Genomic DNA, 20,427 nt, shown 5'->3' on the forward strand with positions numbered 1-20,427 from the left:
TCTGATAATCACGAAGACGAGATGAAGGTCGAAGAGAAATTGAAATTATCTGAATAATATTAGAATTGAGAAGATTTTTCTTCATTTGGATGCTTAGAGTGTGGGGAAAATGAGAATCCCTACCGAATTCAGTTACATATTTTATTGATTTGATCTCTGGTGACATTGAGGAAAATTGAATCGAAAACAATTTCGACGAAATTTTTTTCGGTATTTTCTATGAATATAAATACTCATAATGACGTTCTACTCTTAATATTGAGTAATCGTCATAATTTAATGTGATAAATAATATTGAAGTTACGAAATACAAGCAGGAAAATTTTTCATTGATTAAAAATTATTTTCAACAATTAACATTGGGAATAACAATAAGTAGGTTTAAATTGTTATTTACAATAAGATCACCATTTTCGTGCTAATATGAATGTAAATATCAAATGAATAATCATCCAAATTGTTGCGACTCCAATTCCATGATAAACTTGTGGTGTCCAAATTGAATCGCCATAAATGGTCATTCGTATCATTGAATTACCTGGGTCAAGATGTGGAATCATAATCGTTAATGGTTGCATAAAGTAGGCTATTCCTTCATAAGGCCAAGCGACACATCCAAGTAACCAAAGGAAAGCATTATAAGCGTTTATCAGTGTGACACATCCGATGATGGATTTGACATTTATCCCGATGAAACGTGATTTACAAATACCACAGATTATCACAGAGATTGTGATTAGAGTAACGGCAAACCATGAAGTTGGACTTGGAAGATGAAGGATAAAAATAAATGATGAGAATATACAAATAAATGAAATGGTCAAGAAAAAAGTTGCGACAACTATTAGCGCGATCAGAAAGTGATAGGGCTTCAGCTCGAGGGCCATGAATCTCTCGTTGACTGGTTCATTGATTTCGTGCCGGAACCATGCGGTTAGTAATAGAATCGTGAATGTTTCCACGAAAAAGAGATACAAGCGAATTAGGAAATTGAATCTTGGAGCCAGAATTTCCGATCGATCTAATGATTCGAACACTGGATAAGTGTCGAAAAATTGGTGAATTTTTGAGTTCATTCCGAAAGTTCTGGTCACATTTTTCATAAGAGAATCGATCGCTTGGAAAAATCGACTTTGGATCGTCAGAACTTTACCAACATGAGTTGTGTCTTGGAACAATGTGATCTGACTTCGTTTAACCAAAGCTCTGTTCGGATCAGCTGGGAAAAAATTTACGATTCTTTGATCTAAATAATAGTCCCAGTTATCGGGGATCACGATGTAGGCCGATGTTGAGCCGTTTTGGACTGTTTGTCGAGCGATAATTTCATCTGGAATAAAATGAAATGTAAATTCGTCTGATGCCAAGAAATTGGTAATATTATTTAAATACTCTGAATGGTTATCATGATTAACTACACCAATAGATAATTGTTTCATTGGTAATCCATAAACATTGAATAAAGTTAAAGAACCAGTTATGGCCAGTGTATAGAAAAGGACGAAAGGAATGACCATTAGAACTTTCCATCGAAGTAAATATCGCCACATAAGCAGAATAGTTACTGAACGAATTTCTAGTGGTTCGTTAGTCATAGAAAAAGCTTCTTCGACAGAATTAGAATTTATATCAATTCTATTAACCTTTGTATGGAATGATAATTGTTCAATTGGTCGAATCTTTGTTGATTCGAAAGAGTAATTTTGAGCCAACAGAGATTTACTTCGCTCGCGTTTTGGCAGAGCATAGAGTCTGGTATATTCTTTGAGAATGGCCTCTTCGAGAGTTCGTGATTTTGAAATTTCTCTGAAATTACTCGGCGAATCTTGAATTATTATCGTTCCTTTCGACATGAACCCAAACAGATCAGCTGAATTTACTTCTTCAATGTAATGAGTTGATATAATGATCGTCGCTCCCGTCGTGTCCCTTAAGTGTTTCAAGTAGTTCCAAATCTTATGAACCAATACGATATCCGATCCAACCGTTGGTTCATCCAAAAGATAAAGTGACGGCTGATGGATCAATGTACAGGCCAAAGATATTCGTCGTTGTTGACCACCACTGAACTCACCTGATCTTTTATCAAGATCTCCAATCTCAAGTGTAGTCGTAATCTCATCAATTCGAGAATTAATCAAATCATTTGGTAGATTATTGATTCTTCCAAGGAAAGTTAATTGCTCACGAACAGTTAACTCACTATCTAAAGCAATGTCCTGAGGCATGTAACCCACTGATGGACCAGGAACAGTTGATCCTTGTGAGCCCGGTGGTAAACCAAAGACTGAGATAACACCATGATCGGGCTTATAAACACCCATGATACATTTTTGTAATGTTGTTTTACCACATCCAGAGGGGCCAATTAGACCGTAAATACAACCCTTTGGGATGGTCAAGTGTAAATTGGTCAATATTGGAGTTGGGTCAAGATAACTACCTAAACTTAGGGAAACACTTTGACCATAAATGGCAAAATCAGGTAACATTTCCAATCACTAATACAAATTAACAATAAACCAGAATCTCACAATAATAATACAAGAAAGAACTCAGAAAATGATCAATGTCCATTGATAAACATTTTGATCAATACTTATCATTAAATTGATGAGATTATTTCATAGATGTAATCATAGGTTGTTGATTCAAAACTTAAGTAACAATTTGATTGTGAAATTTTGATTGATTATCTAACGTTAAATATTGGTTTAAGGTGAAATTTTCATTGGATTTTAGTTACATAATAATTTACATATCAAATCAAATAGATATTTACAATTTACCTGTTTGATTTCATTGTAATCATACAAGTTTACCTTGAGTATTTTGGTCAACCTTTTTTCTAGTGACAAAAAAACTATCATTAAATCAACTGATTGTTCATTTAAGATTCGAGGTCAATTGGTATTGTAGTACAATTAGCGAATTAGTGTAATTAACTTAATGTTGATTTGAACGATTATCACCTAAGAGCTACAAAAGTTTAGGTTTTAAGAAACACTAATGGATTTTAAGTTTAATTGTACTTTCCTGTCAATCAGCTTAATTAGTATCACATTTGATTAACTATCTTGGTTATTGAGATTAATTTGAATTTCATCAGGATAAGAATGAAAATATTGTATTTAAACAATACTGATGAGATTGATTGACAATTTACATGGTTGTCGATCATTTGATTACCTAGAGAAATCAAGTTAATCAAAATCCTTTGATTTGACTGATTAAGATGTTGATTGTGTTTGTTTATATTCAGAATTCAAGGTTAATGTAATTCAATGGACAAGACTTGAAGTTAATTGTGATTAGAAATCACGTTTTCACATCGATTAGCAAGCAAACTCGACTTCAAGAATTAGAAAACTTAATCAATTATTATAATGACAATTTACCAATAATTTTATTTGATAGATAACAATATAATTAACAAATTGGAATCAATCAAAAAATTTAGTCACCATATCAAGAAGATATAAATTAAATTGTTGATTAAACTAAGAGATGAATTGTATTTACATGATGGTGATGACGGTCAATTAAATTAAAATGAATTTCGATCATAAATAAATTACCATTTTCGAGCAAGAACAAAAGTAACAATTAAATGAATCACTGCCCAAACGGCCCCAACTCCGATTCCGTGATATACTTGAGGCGTGAAAACGGAGTCCCCATAAACCGTCATTCGAATCAGCGAAGTACTTGGTTCTAAATGTGGCACCATCATCGTCAATGGTTGCATAAAGTAATCGAGTCCTTCGTAAGGCCATGCGACACATCCGAGTAGCCATAAGAGCGCGTTGTAAAATATGATTAAGGTCATACAGCCAATGTCCGACTTTACGTTGGACCCAAGTAAACGAGCCTTACAAATACCGCAGATTATTATGGAAGCCGTTAAAAAGGTGACTGCAGGCCACGAACTTGGATATGGAAGTTTCAATATAATCGAAAATGATAGGAACATTCCTACGAACGCTATCGTTAGAAAAACGGTGGCGACGATCATCAGTGAGGCCAAGAGTTGATAGCGTTTCAGTCCTAATGATATTAAACGTTCGTTGACAGTTTCATTTGACTCTCGAAGAAACCAGGCCGTTAATAGTAACATTGTGAACGATTCCATGAAGAAAACATATAATCGAATGATGAAATTGTACTTGGGTGCAAGTCGATCAGATTCATCGAGAGATTTGAACACAGGGTGAGACTCGAAAAATTCGTTATATTTTGAATTCAGTCCCGAATTTCGAGTTATATTTTTCATCAATGAATCAACTGCTTGGAAAAGTCGACTTTGAATTGTTAGAACTTTACCAGCGTGAGTTGTATCTTGGAACAATTTAACTTGACTTAACTTGATTAGCGATTCGTTGGGATCGGTTGAAAATAAACTGGTCACTCTTTGGTCCAAATAATCATCCCAATTATCAGGAACTACAATGTAGGCCGTTGTTGTACCATTTTCCGTTGCTTGACGAGCGACGATCTCATCAGGCATTAAGAGTAAATTAAAATCATCAGAACCCAAATAATTGGTAATGTTATTTAAATAGTGTGAATGGTTACCATAATTAACTACACCGATAGATAATTGTTTCATTGGTAATCCATAGACTTGGAACATCATTAAGGAACTTGTAAAGGTCATGGTGGTGAAAACGATAAACGGAATGACCATTGAAATCCTCCAGCGAAGAAGATATCGATAAATTAATAAGATGATCGGATAATTGAAGAATGATTTAGGTTGTGATTTATATTGAGATTCCATGTTTGATTCAATCATGTCCTTTTCTTTTATTTTTTTCGGAGTCCAGAAGAAAGATAATCGCTTACGAAGACTATCAATTGATGCTCGAATTGATCTTCGACGAGCTGGAACCTCTTCAATATACTGTTCGGGAAAGAAACTTGGTCTTCCATTTGGACGTTTAGAATATATTCGAACGTACTCTTTGAGAATGGCCTCTTCGAGGCTTCGAGTTTGAGAAATTTGGACAAAATTACTCGGCGAATCTTGAATTATTATCGTTCCTTTCGACATGAACCCAAACAGATCAGCTGAATTTACTTCTTCAATGTAATGAGTTGATATAATGATCGTCGCTCCCGTCGTGTCCCTTAAGTGTTTCAAATAGTTCCAAATCTTATGAACCAACACGATATCCGATCCAACCGTTGGTTCATCCAAAAGATAAAGTGACGGCTGATGGATCAATGTACAGGCCAAAGATATTCGTCGTTGTTGACCACCACTGAACTCACCTGATCTTTTATCAAGATCTCCAATCTCAAATGTAGTCGTAATCTCATCAATTCGAGAATTAATCAAATCATTTGGTAGATTATTGATTCTTCCAAGGAAAGTTAATTGCTCACGAACAGTTAACTCACTATCTAAAGCAATGTCCTGAGGCATGTAACCCACTGATGGACCAGGAACAGTTGATCCTTGTGAGCCCGGTGGTAAACCAAAGACTGAGATAACACCATGATCGGGCTTATAAACACCCATGATACATTTTTGTAATGTTGTTTTACCACATCCAGAGGGGCCAATTAGACCGTAAATACAACCCTTTGGGATGGTCAAGTGTAAATTGGTCAATATTGGAGTTGGGTCAAGATAACTACCTAAACTTAGGGAAACACTTTGACCATAAATGGCCAAATCAGGTAACATTTTAACGAAAGTTATTAAGGTAAATCAGTTGATGAGATTAACTTGCAAAGACGATAATAGTAATGTAACAATTAAGTTAATTATTGACAGTTACTGTTGGTTAATCGTTTAGAGAAAACTTTTTTCACCAATGTTGATTATTGAATGAAAATAATGTAACCATTGGTGTGTAAAGGTGACTTTGTAGTAATGAACAAAACTGAATCAAGTGAAGAGAAAAGTTTTTTTTTAATTAGTGATTCGAATGATTAACTTATTGATTACTTGGTATACAAAAATTAAAACTAAATGATTTCTATTCAAGGGAAAATTATGTTTACTTTGATCTTGTTTAAGTTACTGGGGCAGAGTTAAGATCTCAACTAAATCATTGGTAACAATTAACGTAAATAGGAAGAGACTAATCAACATGGGAAAAACTAACAATTTAATATACAATTTGTATTAATAGTAAACAAGCGGGAAAAAACTTTCTTACGAAAGTTTTTTGGACTTGTTTGCCGGACCCGTGATTTGTTGAAATGGGAATCGTTTTTTAATCGAAAAATTCAAAACTAAATTTTTTTTTCTTTCTCACTACTCTCTTTCTCTTTCTCTCTTTTTCTCTCCTCTCTCTTTCTTTCTAGTCTCTCATCTCTTTCTCTGTCTGTTTTCTTCCTCTTTCTTTTGAAATGCGCTGTTTAGAAGCGCAACTGCATGCGTACAATAAAATCTTTGAGTCAAATTTCATGAACGGCTACTCAGATTTTTTCGTACTATTTTTCGCTACTGTAGTATTTTCCGCTCTATTTTTTGGTACCTCAACATCTCATAGAATCCTTTTATCTTGAGCACAATCTTTACCCAAAATTTGAGCTTATCTTATTCAAGTTTGTAGATAAAAAAAAATACCATAGACCCTACGGGCAATTGACTTTCGCTTTTTCCAAATTCAAATTCGTAGTTAATTAAATATCGTTGTTGTTGTTTATTATATTTAGTATATTTGTTAGAAACAGATAAATCAACAAGATTATCGTTTAATTGCTTGAAGGTAACGGAAAATTAAAAAAAGGAAAAGTGAATTCGATTGATTGTAATTAGTGAAATTTTCTATTAATAAATGGTCATTGGTCTTAATTATATTCTGATTAAAACTAACAGGTTACCTGCGTTCATTTATTAATCATATTGATTGTTAACTTACCTTAATTGTTGTTGTTGTTGTTGTTTATTGAATCCTCCTTTTCAATGAATAACATGTTCACCTTGATTTGTTTGTTTATTGTAAAACATTAGGAAAGTTAATTAGTTTATTTTCTTGGTTAATTGTCGAGGTCAGTGGATAATGTTAAAGCTATTTTTAGATTAACTTAAATTAAGAGATGGTGATGACGATGACGATGATGATTATATTGTTGAGAAATAATCATCAATGGTAACAAATTAACGTAAAAATTGACGATTTAAAGTAAAATTCTGATTGTGAATGTTAGATAATTTCACTAGAAATTAAATTGAACTTTAAATTGTGAGTTAACTTTTGCTTGATTGCCCTGATCGTCCATGGCCATTGAGAACTTGAAATGTTAAGGGTTACAACAATTAAGTGAACAAATTGACAAACTAAATGTTGGTTTTTTTTACACTTTGTCATTTATAAGATTATCTCATACAATTGATACTCATAATTAAGTATTGGATTGGAAATAATTTGTTGGAACTTGAGTGAAATTGATTAGTATCACAATTAACCAGCAACTGATTCAAACTGAAAATAGATTCACTTTCAAACACTACTAGTAGATATTGAGATTACCTTTAAACTTATCAAGCTAATCTTATGTACAGTGGTTTCCCAATTATTGTGCAATAATCAAGTTTAAATGTTATTTTGATATTAAATCATTTGACCTTAAACCAAAACATGTTTCATTAAAAGGCCAAGATGAAGGTTATTTGTTTTGGTCATTGACCATTCAGGTAGTAGGCAAGTAGCCCTACGACTTTAGTACAGGCTAGTGAAAGTATTTTTGGTTTACGTGAGTTTTTCATCATCACAATTTAATAAATTGTATTACATTTAATACAACAATTTGTTAACTTTTGATCAATCTAACAGATAGACTAATGTTACCTTCCTGAAATTTTACCTCTAAATCCAATGGGATAAGCCAAAGATTACCATACATGTATTAATAGATAATCTAATGTATTGGGTTAGATTAACTGTAAGCATAAAAGTTAATTGTCATCATCATTTTGATAAAAATCTTTCATCAATTATATAAACTGGTTTATGGTTAATTGATGATGGATATTGATTTGTTTTCCGGATTCTTTTTAATCTAATTACAATTAACTCTAATCCTTTTGGGATATGAACATTAATCGCAAATCCAAACCAAAAACCAAAGATACTACCAATCATTATGATACAATCCAACCGGGTGATCTTTGGTTTATGGATCGTAATGATATGGGGATACGAAGAGGGCTCGATTAGGAAGTGAGTCTCATTATTTGAGGATCTTATTGGTGCTCGTTGTTTGACAATGAACACATTGGTATCACAATCGAATTGGTTGGTTATGCGTTCACATGCTGCAACTATTTCGTCGATTTCGTCGCCGTTTCGACCAAAGAACGGTAAGAAATGTAGATCGATGTTCGCCTCAACCAAAGGTGAGATCAAAAGTTTGGAAAACTTTTTACGCGCCAACGAATTGAGACATTTGTTCAATTTTTCCGCTCGATCGGTGAATCCTTGCTCTGAATAATTAACGCACGGTGTATAAGGTGGCGGTAAATAGATTGATCGAAATCGATAAAATGAATTTATGTAAACTTTCGGGGACTTATAGACCTTTAGGTGAGCCCATTTCAGCCGACGATCGTAGGGAAGAGTATTGGGCTCAATGAAAGTCACATGGATAAAACTGAACATTGATATGATCTGTTGATTAAGAGTAATGTGAATTAATGATTGGAAACCAGGGAAAAGTTGACTAATTGTGTGACGAACACTAATTGGTGAGTTAATTGAACAAGATAATATTAAACAGAATCGACCATTTCGATAACATTTATGAAATCGACAGTCACTTGAACGATTAACGTTTACGTTGTGAAATGTAATCGATTCAAATAGTTCATTTGGATCATAAAGTATTCTGGTTGTCTCGTTGATTGTTAATTGTTTGCTAATTAAATCATGGTAAATGTATTTTGTCAATCTCTCGCGAGTTGTAGGGTTATCATCAAATTTTAACAATTTACTCTCAAGTAGCGTTGAAATTGATTGGTTAATTGAACGAGATGAAATATCGAACTGTGGATATAAACTAATTGCTTTCGTTTTGTTGATTAATTTAAATAAATCAAAGCAGAAAACAATATCAGGTAATATTGTGGTCTCAGGTAAATAGTAATTAACTAGTGTAGTAAATTTGTAGCTCAGGTAAAGATTGAAAACATAATTAACTTGAATTAAAGAGCCAATTCCACAAGAGATGAAGATAATTGTGTAAAAATTGAACAATTTAAAGTTTAGAAATTTCATTTTTGTAATTACAATTAAATCGTAAGCTGATTAACTTGATTAACACTCGATAATTTTGCTCCAATTGATTTACTTACCTGGTTAATCAATATGTTATGTTGATGATTGATTAGCAGCATTTTATTATTCATCATAAATTGTTAATCTAATTGTTACTTTTTCTTTGTCAAATTGTAATTTGGTTACTTGATTACTTGCTAATTTTTAATCATTTTGAAAAGTAATTGATTGATTTTTATGCAGCCTTACAAAATTAGTTGATACAATTAGTTATTAATCTGTATTGTCAACTATAAGTTAATTCATGATCAGAATCTAATTTACATTGACCGTTATTAGTTAATTGGTCTAGTTAATTCATTGTTGTGATTTAACCTTAATCATTTGTTATTGTTGATAAAAATTGTTGATTAGTAAAAAAATGTTGAAAGTTTCGATACAATTAATAAATGAATTCATGATTAAATTTGATTGCAATGAACAATAAGAATGGTTTAAACAATAACTTTAATTGTTGGTAACTATTAATTTGGTCAGTTGAATATCAATTAATTAGTTTGTCATGTTTTACTTTTCTTATTTCAGTTTGTATTTTATTTAGTTGAGTTTCTGATTAAATTGTTGTACAGTAATTAACCAAAAATTCAACTTAAATTGCTTGTTAATTTCATTGGAATCATTTGATTTTTAATTTGGTTCAAAGTTTTTCTCAGGTTAAATTGTTTCTAATTATGGATGTTATTTGGATTGGCTTAATTGTCGTCATCACTAAGTCCATGGGATATCAAGCTAAAGGTAATTGTGTTAATTGTTTGGTGATTAGATTAACAATCAATGTTAATTAGTGAATTTGAATTGATTAAGTTTTTGTTTTTGTTTTTGCTGATTTTTATTCATTTTCAGGGGACAAAGAGAGCGGTGGTAATATAATCATCATCGGAGCGGGTAAGACTATTTAATTGTCACCTTTCAAATATTGAGTTAATTAGTGTAATTGGTTAATTGCTTTGCTAACTGTTCAATTGATTACTTGGTTTATCAGGGGGTATGAATGGCGGAGGTGGAGGATCTGGTTGGGGAGGTGGTTGGTCTATGGGTGGAGGAGGTTAGTATTATGGTTGATTGATTTCCTATTGGAATTGTAAGTTAATTGTTTCGTTGATTTTGTAGGGATGCCGATGATGGTCATTGGGGGAGGAGGAGGTGATGATGATGGTGATAAAAAGGACAAGAAAAAGAGCAAAGGTAAAGGTGGAAGTCCAATGATAATTATCATCGGTGGCGGTGGAAATGATAAAGGAGGTGGATGGGGAATGCAAGGCGGTGGTGGTGGTGGAGGTGGAGGTTGTGGAGGCTGTTCATCTGGGTGTTCATACTCATCTAATGTATGTGGTGGGCCATCAATGGGTCAAGTACAATATGTGCCAATTGCTGTTCCAATGAGAAATCCAATGTTAAATCGGATGGACTCTTCTCGTTGGGATGCTACTGATGTTCAAGGGTCAAGTTCAACTGGCTGGGGGTCAGCGGCCAGTGTTTTACATCCATCAGTCTGGGGATAATCCCTCTTAGTAAATCAGTAAATTCAATTCTATCATGTAAAGTTTTCATGTAAAAATCTTACCAAACAACAATTAACACCAAATAAAATCACACAATCAATTCAATGAGAAATATTGTCTCTTGTCTTTTCAATTGTCATCGTTTTGAGATCGGACTCAAAGCTAACAATTAGAAATGACAAGGAAATGTAAAGACTTAAATTCAAACTGATTATCTACCAAATACAAATCAGCTTGATTGATTTAACTGCGATTATATTTTTCGTGGAAAGTGGTGTCATCTATTAGAATATAATTAAACCATTTCGAAACTTAATTTAGTCAAACTAAATTGTAACAAATTGAAGTCTCATTAAATTGAGCATCGATATAATCACAACTTTTCAAAAGCAAATCAATTATCATTTATTAGTTCAAAAGATTATTTTAAAACATAATATTTATAGTGTTATTGTAATATAATGGGTGATATAAGTGATTACATGATCAATGTCCATCGATTTTAAGAAAAAAGAAATTATTAAAATAATAAGAAATTAAAAATAAATTGTAAATGATTAAATAGTTTTTCGGTAATTTTGTTGATCTTGACCAATTGGATTAGACGGAAATTCCTTCTAGAATAGCATTTTTGATTATTTCGATATCTTTTTGACCACAACAAGTGATATAAACCAATTCTTTAAGAACCTGAAGAAATGATTTAGAGAATCGAGAAATTAAATGAAAAGTTGATTAATTAATTGTCGACGAAAAAGATTTACCTGAGGGCCTGATTGTTCATCGACTAGAATCGCTGTAACAACGATAATTGCACAGCTGATTAGCATTGAATCGCCAACAAACAATTTAAAATCTCTGTTTGATTGATAAAGAAAACGCTAATTAAAATCAAGAAAATTTAAAATAATTACCAATAATTAAATCCACTTACTGGTCATTGATTTTCCTTGATTCTTTGAGATGGTCAAACAATTTGGTGAAAATTTCGGCCTTAGCTAAATAATAATAGTCCAATGTTTTGTCCAACATCTCGTAAAGTGATTTACCATTGATTGAAGGTTCATTGTAGACAAGAGTCAATATCAACAATGGACAAATAGAGTAAAGTGGACACTGGTCAATCTTATAGCCAACAGTTTTCATCACGTTCAACTCTGATTTGATTAGAGTTTCTTTTGAATATTCGTAACCGTATTTTTTATTAATCGTCAACGAATAAAAGTCGATATTTTTTATCGAATGTATTGAACTTATTTTCGTTGATAACATGATACAGGTGAGAAGAGGAAGTAAAGCTCGATCTCTAAATTCACATCGAACATTTGAATCATCGACAGCAGAACTTTCTGATCGATCACTTTTAGTTGATTCGATGTGTTTTTCCAAAAATTGTTCATATAAATCACAGGTATTGTATCGTACATAAGCATTATCGATTTTAAGAACTTTGATTAATCTGTAAATGAATTCAATCAATTTACGATAAGTTCTCATCTCCCATAAGGAAAATGAACTTCGATAATTGGTAGAATGTGATCTACTTTGTTCGGTTTTCAGCATTTCCATCAAAAGATCATCACTGATCAGATTCGGTTCACCATCGGAATTGAAAACATCTTCCCATGTCTCAGGTCCTATTCGAGACATTTCAAGTTACACTTTGATGAGATTAAAACTCTTCACTGATTATAAAAAGAAATTGAAATTATCGCATTGATTAGTAATCTGATTGACCATCAACTTGGTCAGTAACTTACCTTTGAAATAAATTTGCTGTCAAATTGTTGATTTAAAACGCGTTGAAGCCAATTGGTAATTACCAATAATCTTCAGTCTATCGGTCAACAAGATTGAAAAAATCGAAGGCTTTTAAAAACTAAATCACTTTGGACCATTAAAACACTTGAATTTGGTTATAAGAGTTAATTAAACACAATTTACATCCACAATTAGTTGATTAGAGTTAAAAATCCATGTGAACATCATATATGTGAACATTAAACAACCTCTAAATAAATTGATTCCAATTTTTGTCTTCCTTCCCTTTTCCTTTCCAAGTCTGAACAATCAATTAATTAAACATCGAGAACAATTAAAATATCAAATAGCGAAAATATAAAAGAGCAATTAATTTAAACACAATTGTAATTGTAAGAAATTAGCTTGTCCATCAAGAGGAAAGTTAATCTTTGACCAAGACATGATTTCCCTTTGATCTGGTTGATTAATTCAATCTAATCTCAAGTGAATTAATCTTTTCGACTCTAAATTGTGACAATTAAAAGATGACAACAAATATTGGAAAATTTAATTTAATCTTAATCAATTTTTCATCTGATTGACAATCAATCCAATTAATTTGTCCTTATTTATTTATATCAACTAGTTGGCTATCTAATCATGTTAATGATTATCGTTAATTGTTAATCGGTTCAATGTCATGTCTTTTTTGATTACATTTCCTATCTCCCATGGGAACTGATTACAATTAACTCAATTCAATCATTTGTTCAGGTTAATCATATTGATGACAACAATTTACTTTGTTCGTAAATTGTTTGATGATCACCTAATTGTAGCCAATTTGATTAGTATCCAAAAATAAAGGGACAATAATAATTAACTTTTCAAAGACACGAAAATCAGTTTAATTAAATGACAAGAGAAAATTACATTAAAAAAAAGTAAACAATTTAAAATCAAATCAATTGGAATCATTTTCCCACCAACAATCAACAACAATTAAGAACAACAAACGATAAGTAAACCAACAATTAAGAAAATGGTTTCAATCAGTTTTAAATCTCCGTTAATCTAGATTAATTGTGATGATGATTAGAAACATTTATTTAGGATACTGATTTGTAGATGAAGACAATCAACTGATTGAATTACTAATCATCTCAGTGATTTTATATTCTCATTAAATTGTCATTCAAATTTGAAAAGAAATTTTGAAAAATTAATTTCACTCTGAGATATAAACACAAATGAATCTCTGCTCTTCATGGAAGGTAAATCATAAACAATTTACTAATTGTCAGAATATGATTAAGATGAAGAAGACACTGTTGTGATGATGATTAACACGGAAGATATTATCATCCTTTAAATTACCTGAACCGTAAATTGTTTAAATCCAAGGTGTATGAGGATCATCATTATTTTAGGTTGAACATCAATTAGAAAATCATTGAAACGATTTAAACTAATCACAACAATCAAGAGATACTATTATTATGATTGTCCCAACGAACCTTAAATTGTCTTGTTACAATTTAGATTTTCTATTATTATTAACTTGATAGTAAAATTGATGTGAATTTAATTGTGATTCAGTTGTAAATGGTAATAACAATTAACGAGCGAAACAAAAGTTTTCATGATCGTTAATTGTCATTTGTTTTTGATTTTAAAACAATTAATTCATTTCAATGATTAACCAAAGTTTATTTGACTTTTCGTTGTTAATTGTGTTCAATTGATTATAATAATAATCAATTTGTTATCAATATCATTTAATTGTAACTCTTTTAAAACTTTAATTGTTTTAACTATAAACTGATTGTAACTGTTGTTGTTATAATCAATTAACTTCATTGAGATAATTAATTAATTGTGATCTTAGTAACAATAGTGATTAACTATTGTATTTCATTGTTAATTAGTGAACCATTTGATTAACACTTTCATGATCAATTAACATAATCAAATTAAAATGAATTTTCAATTGGAATTAAAAACTTTCGGCTGAACAATCAAAGTTGAGAAAAAAAAGTTTTCTTATGAAAATTAAATTTTCTCGACAATTAAACACAAAAAGTGCAAACAATTAAGGTAATAAATTATTTTAAACAAATTATCGATAATATTGATTAAATAATAAGTTTATCAGTTTGGTTAATAGCAGAAAATTAACTTTAATTGTTATTAAAAGCAAATGATTAAAAAAAATAATTTCGTCGCGTTTCAATCAAATGAACAGAATAAAAAATTGTAACCAGAAAGAAGCAAAAAATGAAAAGTAATTTCATGCTCTATTAGGGAAACAGTAATGATAACAATCAACGATGACAACAACAATTAACGATCAACAATCAATGATGTAACTTTAAAATCAACAAAAATTAAAAGAAAATGAGAATTGTATTCAAAACTCTGGACAAGAATAGCCAATCGATATGATGGAAATTCAATAAACCCATTGGATGATATGGATTAGGCTCAAGAGATGATGAAAAGATGAAGGATATTATTGTGATGATGAGGATGAAGATGGAGATGATTATGAGAGAGAATGAGAAAGAGGAGTGATTACCTTAAAACCTGTTTCTTTTTTCTCTTTCTTCTCTTTCGTCGTCATCTTTATCATCTCTTTCTTTTCTTTCTGTCTCTCTCTCTCTCTCATTTTGGTAACAGTTATTCAAGAGTGAGAAGGTTAATTTTCATCTTCATTCAGTTAGTTAGTTGATTGTTGAGAAAAAGGTTTAATCATTATCAATGAAACTTTAAACCGGTTACACTGGATAAGTTTTAATTCATTTTTACCTTTACATTTTAACCTAAACTCATTTGTTGTTGTTGTTGTTTCAATCTCATTTTCAATTGTGTGTTGTGTCATTTTCCTATGGTATTAATTGTTCATCTGTGTAACTACAATTAACTTTAGTCAACAGGCTAATTGTTGATCATTAATACCCTGAAAAATGGGTAAATCAAAGGATATAATTGATTCTAAATCACCAAAGGAATTAAGTGTTGATAAAAAAGATCCTGGTAAAGTTCAATCTAATGGTGGAACCATTTCTTTGCTACAAGATATTAAAATTAAGGAATTAATTTCAATTAAGCTTTTGCTGTTTCTACAATCAGCAGGTAAGAATTTAAATATCATCTTGATCAATTTTCTACTAGAAAATTAAATTAGTTAATTGTCTTTTAAGACTAACGTTTAAGTTGAAAGAAAAAGTTTTATTCAAAATAAAGAAAACGTTTCCATCCAAATGAACAACAACAATAATCTTAATTTAATTGATTAACTTGAAAACTTTCAAATTAAATCAAGATGTTACTTGATCATTTCAAGGTCTAAATAACGGTTAATTAGCTAAACAATTAGTTGATTGTTTGATGCTCTCGCTATCCTCATACATATGTACCTGTTGATCTGAAACTAAATTGTAAACAATAATAAGAAATTAAAATCGTTAATGTTTCACAATTAACTTTTCAATGTCTCTTAATTGTGACAATTTAGCTCAAGAAAATAATAAACTAATTGTTACTTGGATGAGTTTTAACTACGATTCTGTTGATGGTTAATTGTTCTCGATTCTAATTGTTTAATTGATTGATTTTTCTCAAAGGTGACATGGCTTTGTATCCATTTTTCACCCTTCACATGAAAAGTCTTGGTATCAGTTTAACTGATATTGGAATTCAATTTGCGGTCACTCCACTGGCCACTTTGATCGCTACCCCGCTGATCGGACTTTTAGCTGATAAAATGGGAAATTTCCGTCGCATGTTAAGTTTGGCCTTAGTTATTTGCGCTTGTATCGCTTTTCTGCTTCTCTATGTGCCCAAAGTTTCAATGGTCCTTGAGTGTGTCCATCATGGTCAATCGGTTCGTATGGACTGTCCCAAAACTCAAGCGGTTAATGATCGTGATCGTACATTTGAATTAACTTTACCTTCATGTTTAAAGCCAATCGGTCAATCATCTGAATCAACTAATGAATTAGCCATTGGCAATGGTAAATATCGTAACTTTAAACCAGCTAATACAATGCCAATGGAGACAATTATTTTCTCAGGTTGTAGTGTTACTTGTGAAAGTTTATCCTCATCTTCATCTTCATTATCGTCATCATCAGCTGGTAGTTCATTGTGCCTCTATTATGAATCTGATGGTAATTATTGTTTCAATCTGGATCCACGATCATCATCATCAAAACAATTTAAATCTGATTCATTAGTAATCAAATTAAATCCTAATTCTGAATTAATTGGTAACTATTCAACACCTCGGATGGATGCAACTTTACATACGGTCACTTACAATGGTAACACTTATATTGATCTATCATGTAAATCCAATGGATCGGCTAATTGTTATGTTGATTGTCCACTAACTAAATCCGGAATGATACCACATTATAAACAGAACTCAATTCCAGAGCCAAGCTCATTAAGGGTCACTTTCTGGATGTATCTCGTCCTTAGAGTCTCGTTAATTGTGGTCATCGCCACTGAGATGAGCCTCTTGAAAGCCGCGATTTTGACCTTGGTTGATAAACACAATTCTGAGTACGGATACCAAAGGCTTTGGTCATCGATAGCCGCTGTCATCGTACCTCCCCTGGTCGGAATTGTCATGGATAAGCTCAAAAAAAGCGGTTAGTACCGACAATTTAACATTACGATTTCCGGAATAATCTATTAATTGTATTGACTAATTGTTACTCTTTTTTTGGTGATCACATTTAAAGTTTATTTAACTTTTTTCTTAGAAACTTATCATTTAGGCCAAGACTAAATTGTTGTCAGTCTCGTTTCCGTTTCTTAATTATATATTGATTATTTGCTATAACAATTAGTTAATTTGGTAGAAATTAGTGTTTTTTAATTAAATTGTACAGCCTTGTGATCAAAATCAACACACACACACACACAATCAAATTAATTCAAGGTTTTCAAGAAAAAAAAACAAATCAAAATATTAATATTTACATTAGTTTGATTGTTACAATCAAGATTTGAAGGTCAGATTTTTGAGTTCTATTATGATAAATGTTTACAATTAACTAATCATTTGGTGAAAAAAATCATCACTAGTATCAATAACATAGATTTATCAATATTATTGCTTTTAATTACAATTGACATTTCAATCAGTCTTGATGATTTAATCAGTTTTGATCATCCATTTGATCAATATATTATTATTATATTGTTGAAAACAGCAATTAGTTTAACTATAATTAACTAATCATAATGAAAAAGGTAAACATTTCAATGAATGGATATAACTAAAAGGTAAATTATCATGTTGATTGTTTAATCAGCTACAATTAACAAAAGGATTAAGTTTAATTGTTCAGGAAATAACGACTTTGACCTTAAACCAGTCTATTCACCATCATCCTAATCATTATCATCTTAATCATAATTAACTTAATCATTATCATAAATGTCCTTTTTACCTTTTACTTTTCAACAATAATTAACTAGATTAAATTTCATCAAACCTTTTCAACACCGAGTTAATCGTTGACTTTGTTTACAATTTATTTGCTTAACAATTAGTTAACTGAAACATCATTAAAAAAATTGTTCCAGTAGCTTAATTGTTACAATTACGAATGCAAATTAAATTAAATTAAATTCAAAACTATTAATTTGTTTGGAGAAAACTTTTTTTTTGATTTCATTTCAATTGACAATCAATTAAGTAATTTTTTCTGGTTATTCTGATTGTCCGTAACTTAATCATTCAAACTAGTTTAATTGATTAACCACTGATTAAGGGTTTCAATCAAAACCGATGCGGATTAATTAATCATTGTATCAGCTTTTTAACTAGAATAAAGAAACAACAATTGTCAAGGTTGATATGATTTAACCAAGTTGATGGTTTAATTAACACAGGTATTCAATTGGATTAACTTGATCACTTGGATAATCATCAATTAGTTGATTGTGAATCGGAAAACTTGATTGGGAAAAGGAAAAAGTTTTTGATTCCAAAATAAAGGAAGAGTAAAATTTGAGACAATCAAAGTTTTTCATTCTTTTAATTGTTACCAATTTAAATTCTTATCAAGACATTTAGCTTGTGACAACAATTAACAATCTGATAATTTGATTAGCTTGTAAAAAGTATTGATTGGAATAAAAAATCATCTCTAATTGTTGTGATTCGTTTGCCAATCTGAAAGTTATTGAGTTTGATATTTAGATGATGATTTAGACCTCCGGGTTTACAATCAACCAAGTTTATCATGATGATGATGATTAAAATGATGAAACAATTAAAGTTGTCATATTGTTATTTAGCTGACAATCAAAATCAGTCAACCATTTTCAATCATCTGATTAACTCAATCAATTGATTTGGGAATCAACAAATGGAAATTGTTGAAATTTTTTCCTTACTCAAAGACAGAGAGAAAATGAAACATTAAATCATCACAAACAAAAGTACAACAATTAACTAATAATCAAAATCTATTTTCCTTGTAATTAGATATGAAGTGATTTCCTTGTTATTAACAATCAATTTTAATTGTGATTAATTTGATTCGATTCTTGTTTTTTCTCAATAGGTGATGTTGACGCTTTCATCCCTTGTTTTGTTGTCTATTGTAGCTTCAAGTTGATCATGGCGGTGGTCAGTTTTTTCATTGACCTGAACGTGAAGCAGCCCGTGGCCGCGGTGTGGACCAAATTGGGTAAATTACTTCGGGACAAGGAGACGGTCATTCTACTTTTCTATGTGGCCTTCCTGGGGTCAACATGGGGATTTATTGAGACTTTTATTGTTTGGTATCTTGAAGAGTTACAAGCGTCACGATTTTTAATCGGCCTCAGTTTGTCGATCTCGGCAATTTCGGGAATACCTTTTACCATATTTGCGGGTTCGATTGAACGTAAAATTGGACATGTGTCCATCTTAATTATCGGTCTGATGGTCTATGCGATTCGTTTAGTTGGCTATTCGTATGCACCAACGGCCAGTGTGGTTCTGGCCTTTGAAAGTCTCGAAGGTATCACGACCACTCTGATACTCTTGACCATAACAACTTATGCCGCTCTCCTTTCAACCAACGATTTACTGGCCACTATGCAGGCTGTTTGGGCGGCTCTTCATTTCGCCATTGGTCGGGCTTTGGGCTCCGTTATCGGTGGTTACCTTTTCGATTCCCTTGGTTCCCGTAGAGCTTATCAGGTCTACGCTTTGGCCTGTCTCGTAGCGGGCTCGTCTTATGCATTTATTTATATTGTTTATCTCAGGTCAAAGGAGCGGAAACGACGATCGGCTCATCTGACCGATCAAAAGTCACCGAACATAAAAAATCTTGAGGCCAATATCAAAGCGGACGATTCGTTGTCAATTGACTCTGACTGTAATGGATCTGTTAATATCGCTTACAAATCAGATTAATGAGAAACATTAAATCAGTTGATTGTTAACAATCAACTCACAACAATCAAATGTTCATGTAAATAGCAATTTACTAAATTGAATCTAAAATTATCTTTAAATATTTTGACTTGATTTTCAATTGTAAAAACAAATTTTAAACAAATTAAACATCAATCAAGATTTAATTTTCTATTATTATTATTTAACTTCCTCAAATGATTAAAAGTTACGATAACAATTAACAACTCCACCTAAACATTGTAAAAATTTGATTACAAAGAAAAATTAATTTGATCCAATTGGATTAACATCTTAATGTTTGTAGCTTTGATCATGATGATTGAGATTGTTGACTTTTAATTGTTATTCAAGTATCTCTGTTGGAGATGTGGTCACAATTAAGATTAATCATTTTTCTTCCTTAAATCATAACAATCAATTCACACCTCAACAATTTAATATCACCAAGTGTTAATTGTGT

The 20,427-nt window shown here is 31.4% G+C and overlaps 5 protein-coding genes across 5 annotated transcripts; 2 read left to right on the forward strand and 3 right to left on the reverse strand.

Annotated features, from left to right (window-relative positions):
- Positions 1–164: 164 nt before the first annotated feature.
- LOC128389395 (ABC transporter G family member 23-like) lies at positions 165–2,767 on the reverse strand. Its single transcript, XM_053348968.1, has one exon. It carries the CDS (start codon positions 2,490–2,492, stop codon positions 405–407), a length of 2,088 nt encoding a protein of 695 aa, XP_053204943.1. The 5' UTR covers positions 2,493–2,767; the 3' UTR covers positions 165–404.
- Positions 2,768–3,378: 611 nt separating this feature from the next.
- On the reverse strand, positions 3,379–7,469 carry LOC128389402 (ABC transporter G family member 23-like). Its single transcript, XM_053348977.1, has 2 exons — positions 6,879–7,469; positions 3,379–5,891 (listed from the first exon to the last, which is right to left on the reverse strand). Exon 2 carries the CDS (start codon positions 5,690–5,692, stop codon positions 3,575–3,577), a length of 2,118 nt encoding a protein of 705 aa, XP_053204952.1. The 5' UTR covers positions 5,693–5,891; positions 6,879–7,469; the 3' UTR covers positions 3,379–3,574.
- A 2,495-nt stretch (positions 7,470–9,964) lies between these two features.
- LOC128389526 (acanthoscurrin-1-like) lies at positions 9,965–10,795 on the forward strand. Its single transcript, XM_053349129.1, has 4 exons — positions 9,965–10,028; positions 10,137–10,178; positions 10,276–10,338; positions 10,404–10,795. Exons 1-4 carry the CDS (start codon positions 9,965–9,967, stop codon positions 10,793–10,795), a joined length of 561 nt encoding a protein of 186 aa, XP_053205104.1.
- A 377-nt stretch (positions 10,796–11,172) lies between these two features.
- Positions 11,173–13,016, reverse strand: LOC128389585 (uncharacterized). Its single transcript, XM_053349195.1, has 4 exons — positions 12,556–13,016; positions 11,730–12,480; positions 11,560–11,653; positions 11,173–11,485 (listed from the first exon to the last, which is right to left on the reverse strand). The coding sequence occupies exons 2-4, from the start codon at positions 12,443–12,445 to the stop codon at positions 11,396–11,398; spliced, it is 900 nt and encodes a 299-aa protein (XP_053205170.1). The 5' UTR covers positions 12,446–12,480; positions 12,556–13,016; the 3' UTR covers positions 11,173–11,395.
- Positions 13,017–15,253: 2,237 nt separating this feature from the next.
- Positions 15,254–20,131, forward strand: LOC128389325 (major facilitator superfamily domain-containing protein 6-like). Its single transcript, XM_053348887.1, has 3 exons — positions 15,254–15,673; positions 16,165–17,196; positions 19,126–20,131. Exons 1-3 carry the CDS (start codon positions 15,505–15,507, stop codon positions 19,962–19,964), a joined length of 2,040 nt encoding a protein of 679 aa, XP_053204862.1. The 5' UTR covers positions 15,254–15,504; the 3' UTR covers positions 19,965–20,131.
- Positions 20,132–20,427: the final 296 nt, after the last annotated feature.

The sequence above is a fragment of the Panonychus citri genome, unplaced genomic scaffold (assembly GCF_014898815.1).
Source record: "Panonychus citri isolate SS breed McGregor unplaced genomic scaffold, ASM1489881v1 Contig00108, whole genome shotgun sequence".
Taxonomy (NCBI): domain Eukaryota; kingdom Metazoa; phylum Arthropoda; class Arachnida; order Trombidiformes; family Tetranychidae; genus Panonychus; species Panonychus citri.

Coding starts and splice junctions, on each gene's coding strand:
- LOC128389325 (XM_053348887.1), top strand. CDS start 15,505: ATGGGTAAATCAAAGGATATAATTGATTCTAAATCACCAAAGGAATTA. Junction 15,674..16,164: donor GCTGTTTCTACAATCAGCAG/GTAAGAATTTAA, acceptor TTTTTCTCAAAG/GTGACATGGCTTTGTATCCA. Junction 17,197..19,125: donor GGATAAGCTCAAAAAAAGCG/GTTAGTACCGAC, acceptor TTTTCTCAATAG/GTGATGTTGACGCTTTCATC.
- LOC128389526 (XM_053349129.1), top strand. CDS start 9,965: ATGGATGTTATTTGGATTGGCTTAATTGTCGTCATCACTAAGTCCATG. Junction 10,179..10,275: donor TATAATCATCATCGGAGCGG/GTAAGACTATTT, acceptor TTGGTTTATCAG/GGGGTATGAATGGCGGAGGT. Junction 10,339..10,403: donor TTGGTCTATGGGTGGAGGAG/GTTAGTATTATG, acceptor TTGATTTTGTAG/GGATGCCGATGATGGTCATT.
- LOC128389585 (XM_053349195.1), bottom strand. CDS start 12,445: ATGTCTCGAATAGGACCTGAGACATGGGAAGATGTTTTCAATTCCGAT. Junction 11,654..11,729: donor TCAAGGAAAATCAATGACCA/GTAAGTGGATTT, acceptor TCAATCAAACAG/AGATTTTAAATTGTTTGTTG. Junction 11,486..11,559: donor ATGAACAATCAGGCCCTCAG/GTAAATCTTTTT, acceptor TCATTTCTTCAG/GTTCTTAAAGAATTGGTTTA.
- LOC128389395 (XM_053348968.1), bottom strand. CDS start 2,492: ATGTTACCTGATTTTGCCATTTATGGTCAAAGTGTTTCCCTAAGTTTA.
- LOC128389402 (XM_053348977.1), bottom strand. CDS start 5,692: ATGTTACCTGATTTGGCCATTTATGGTCAAAGTGTTTCCCTAAGTTTA.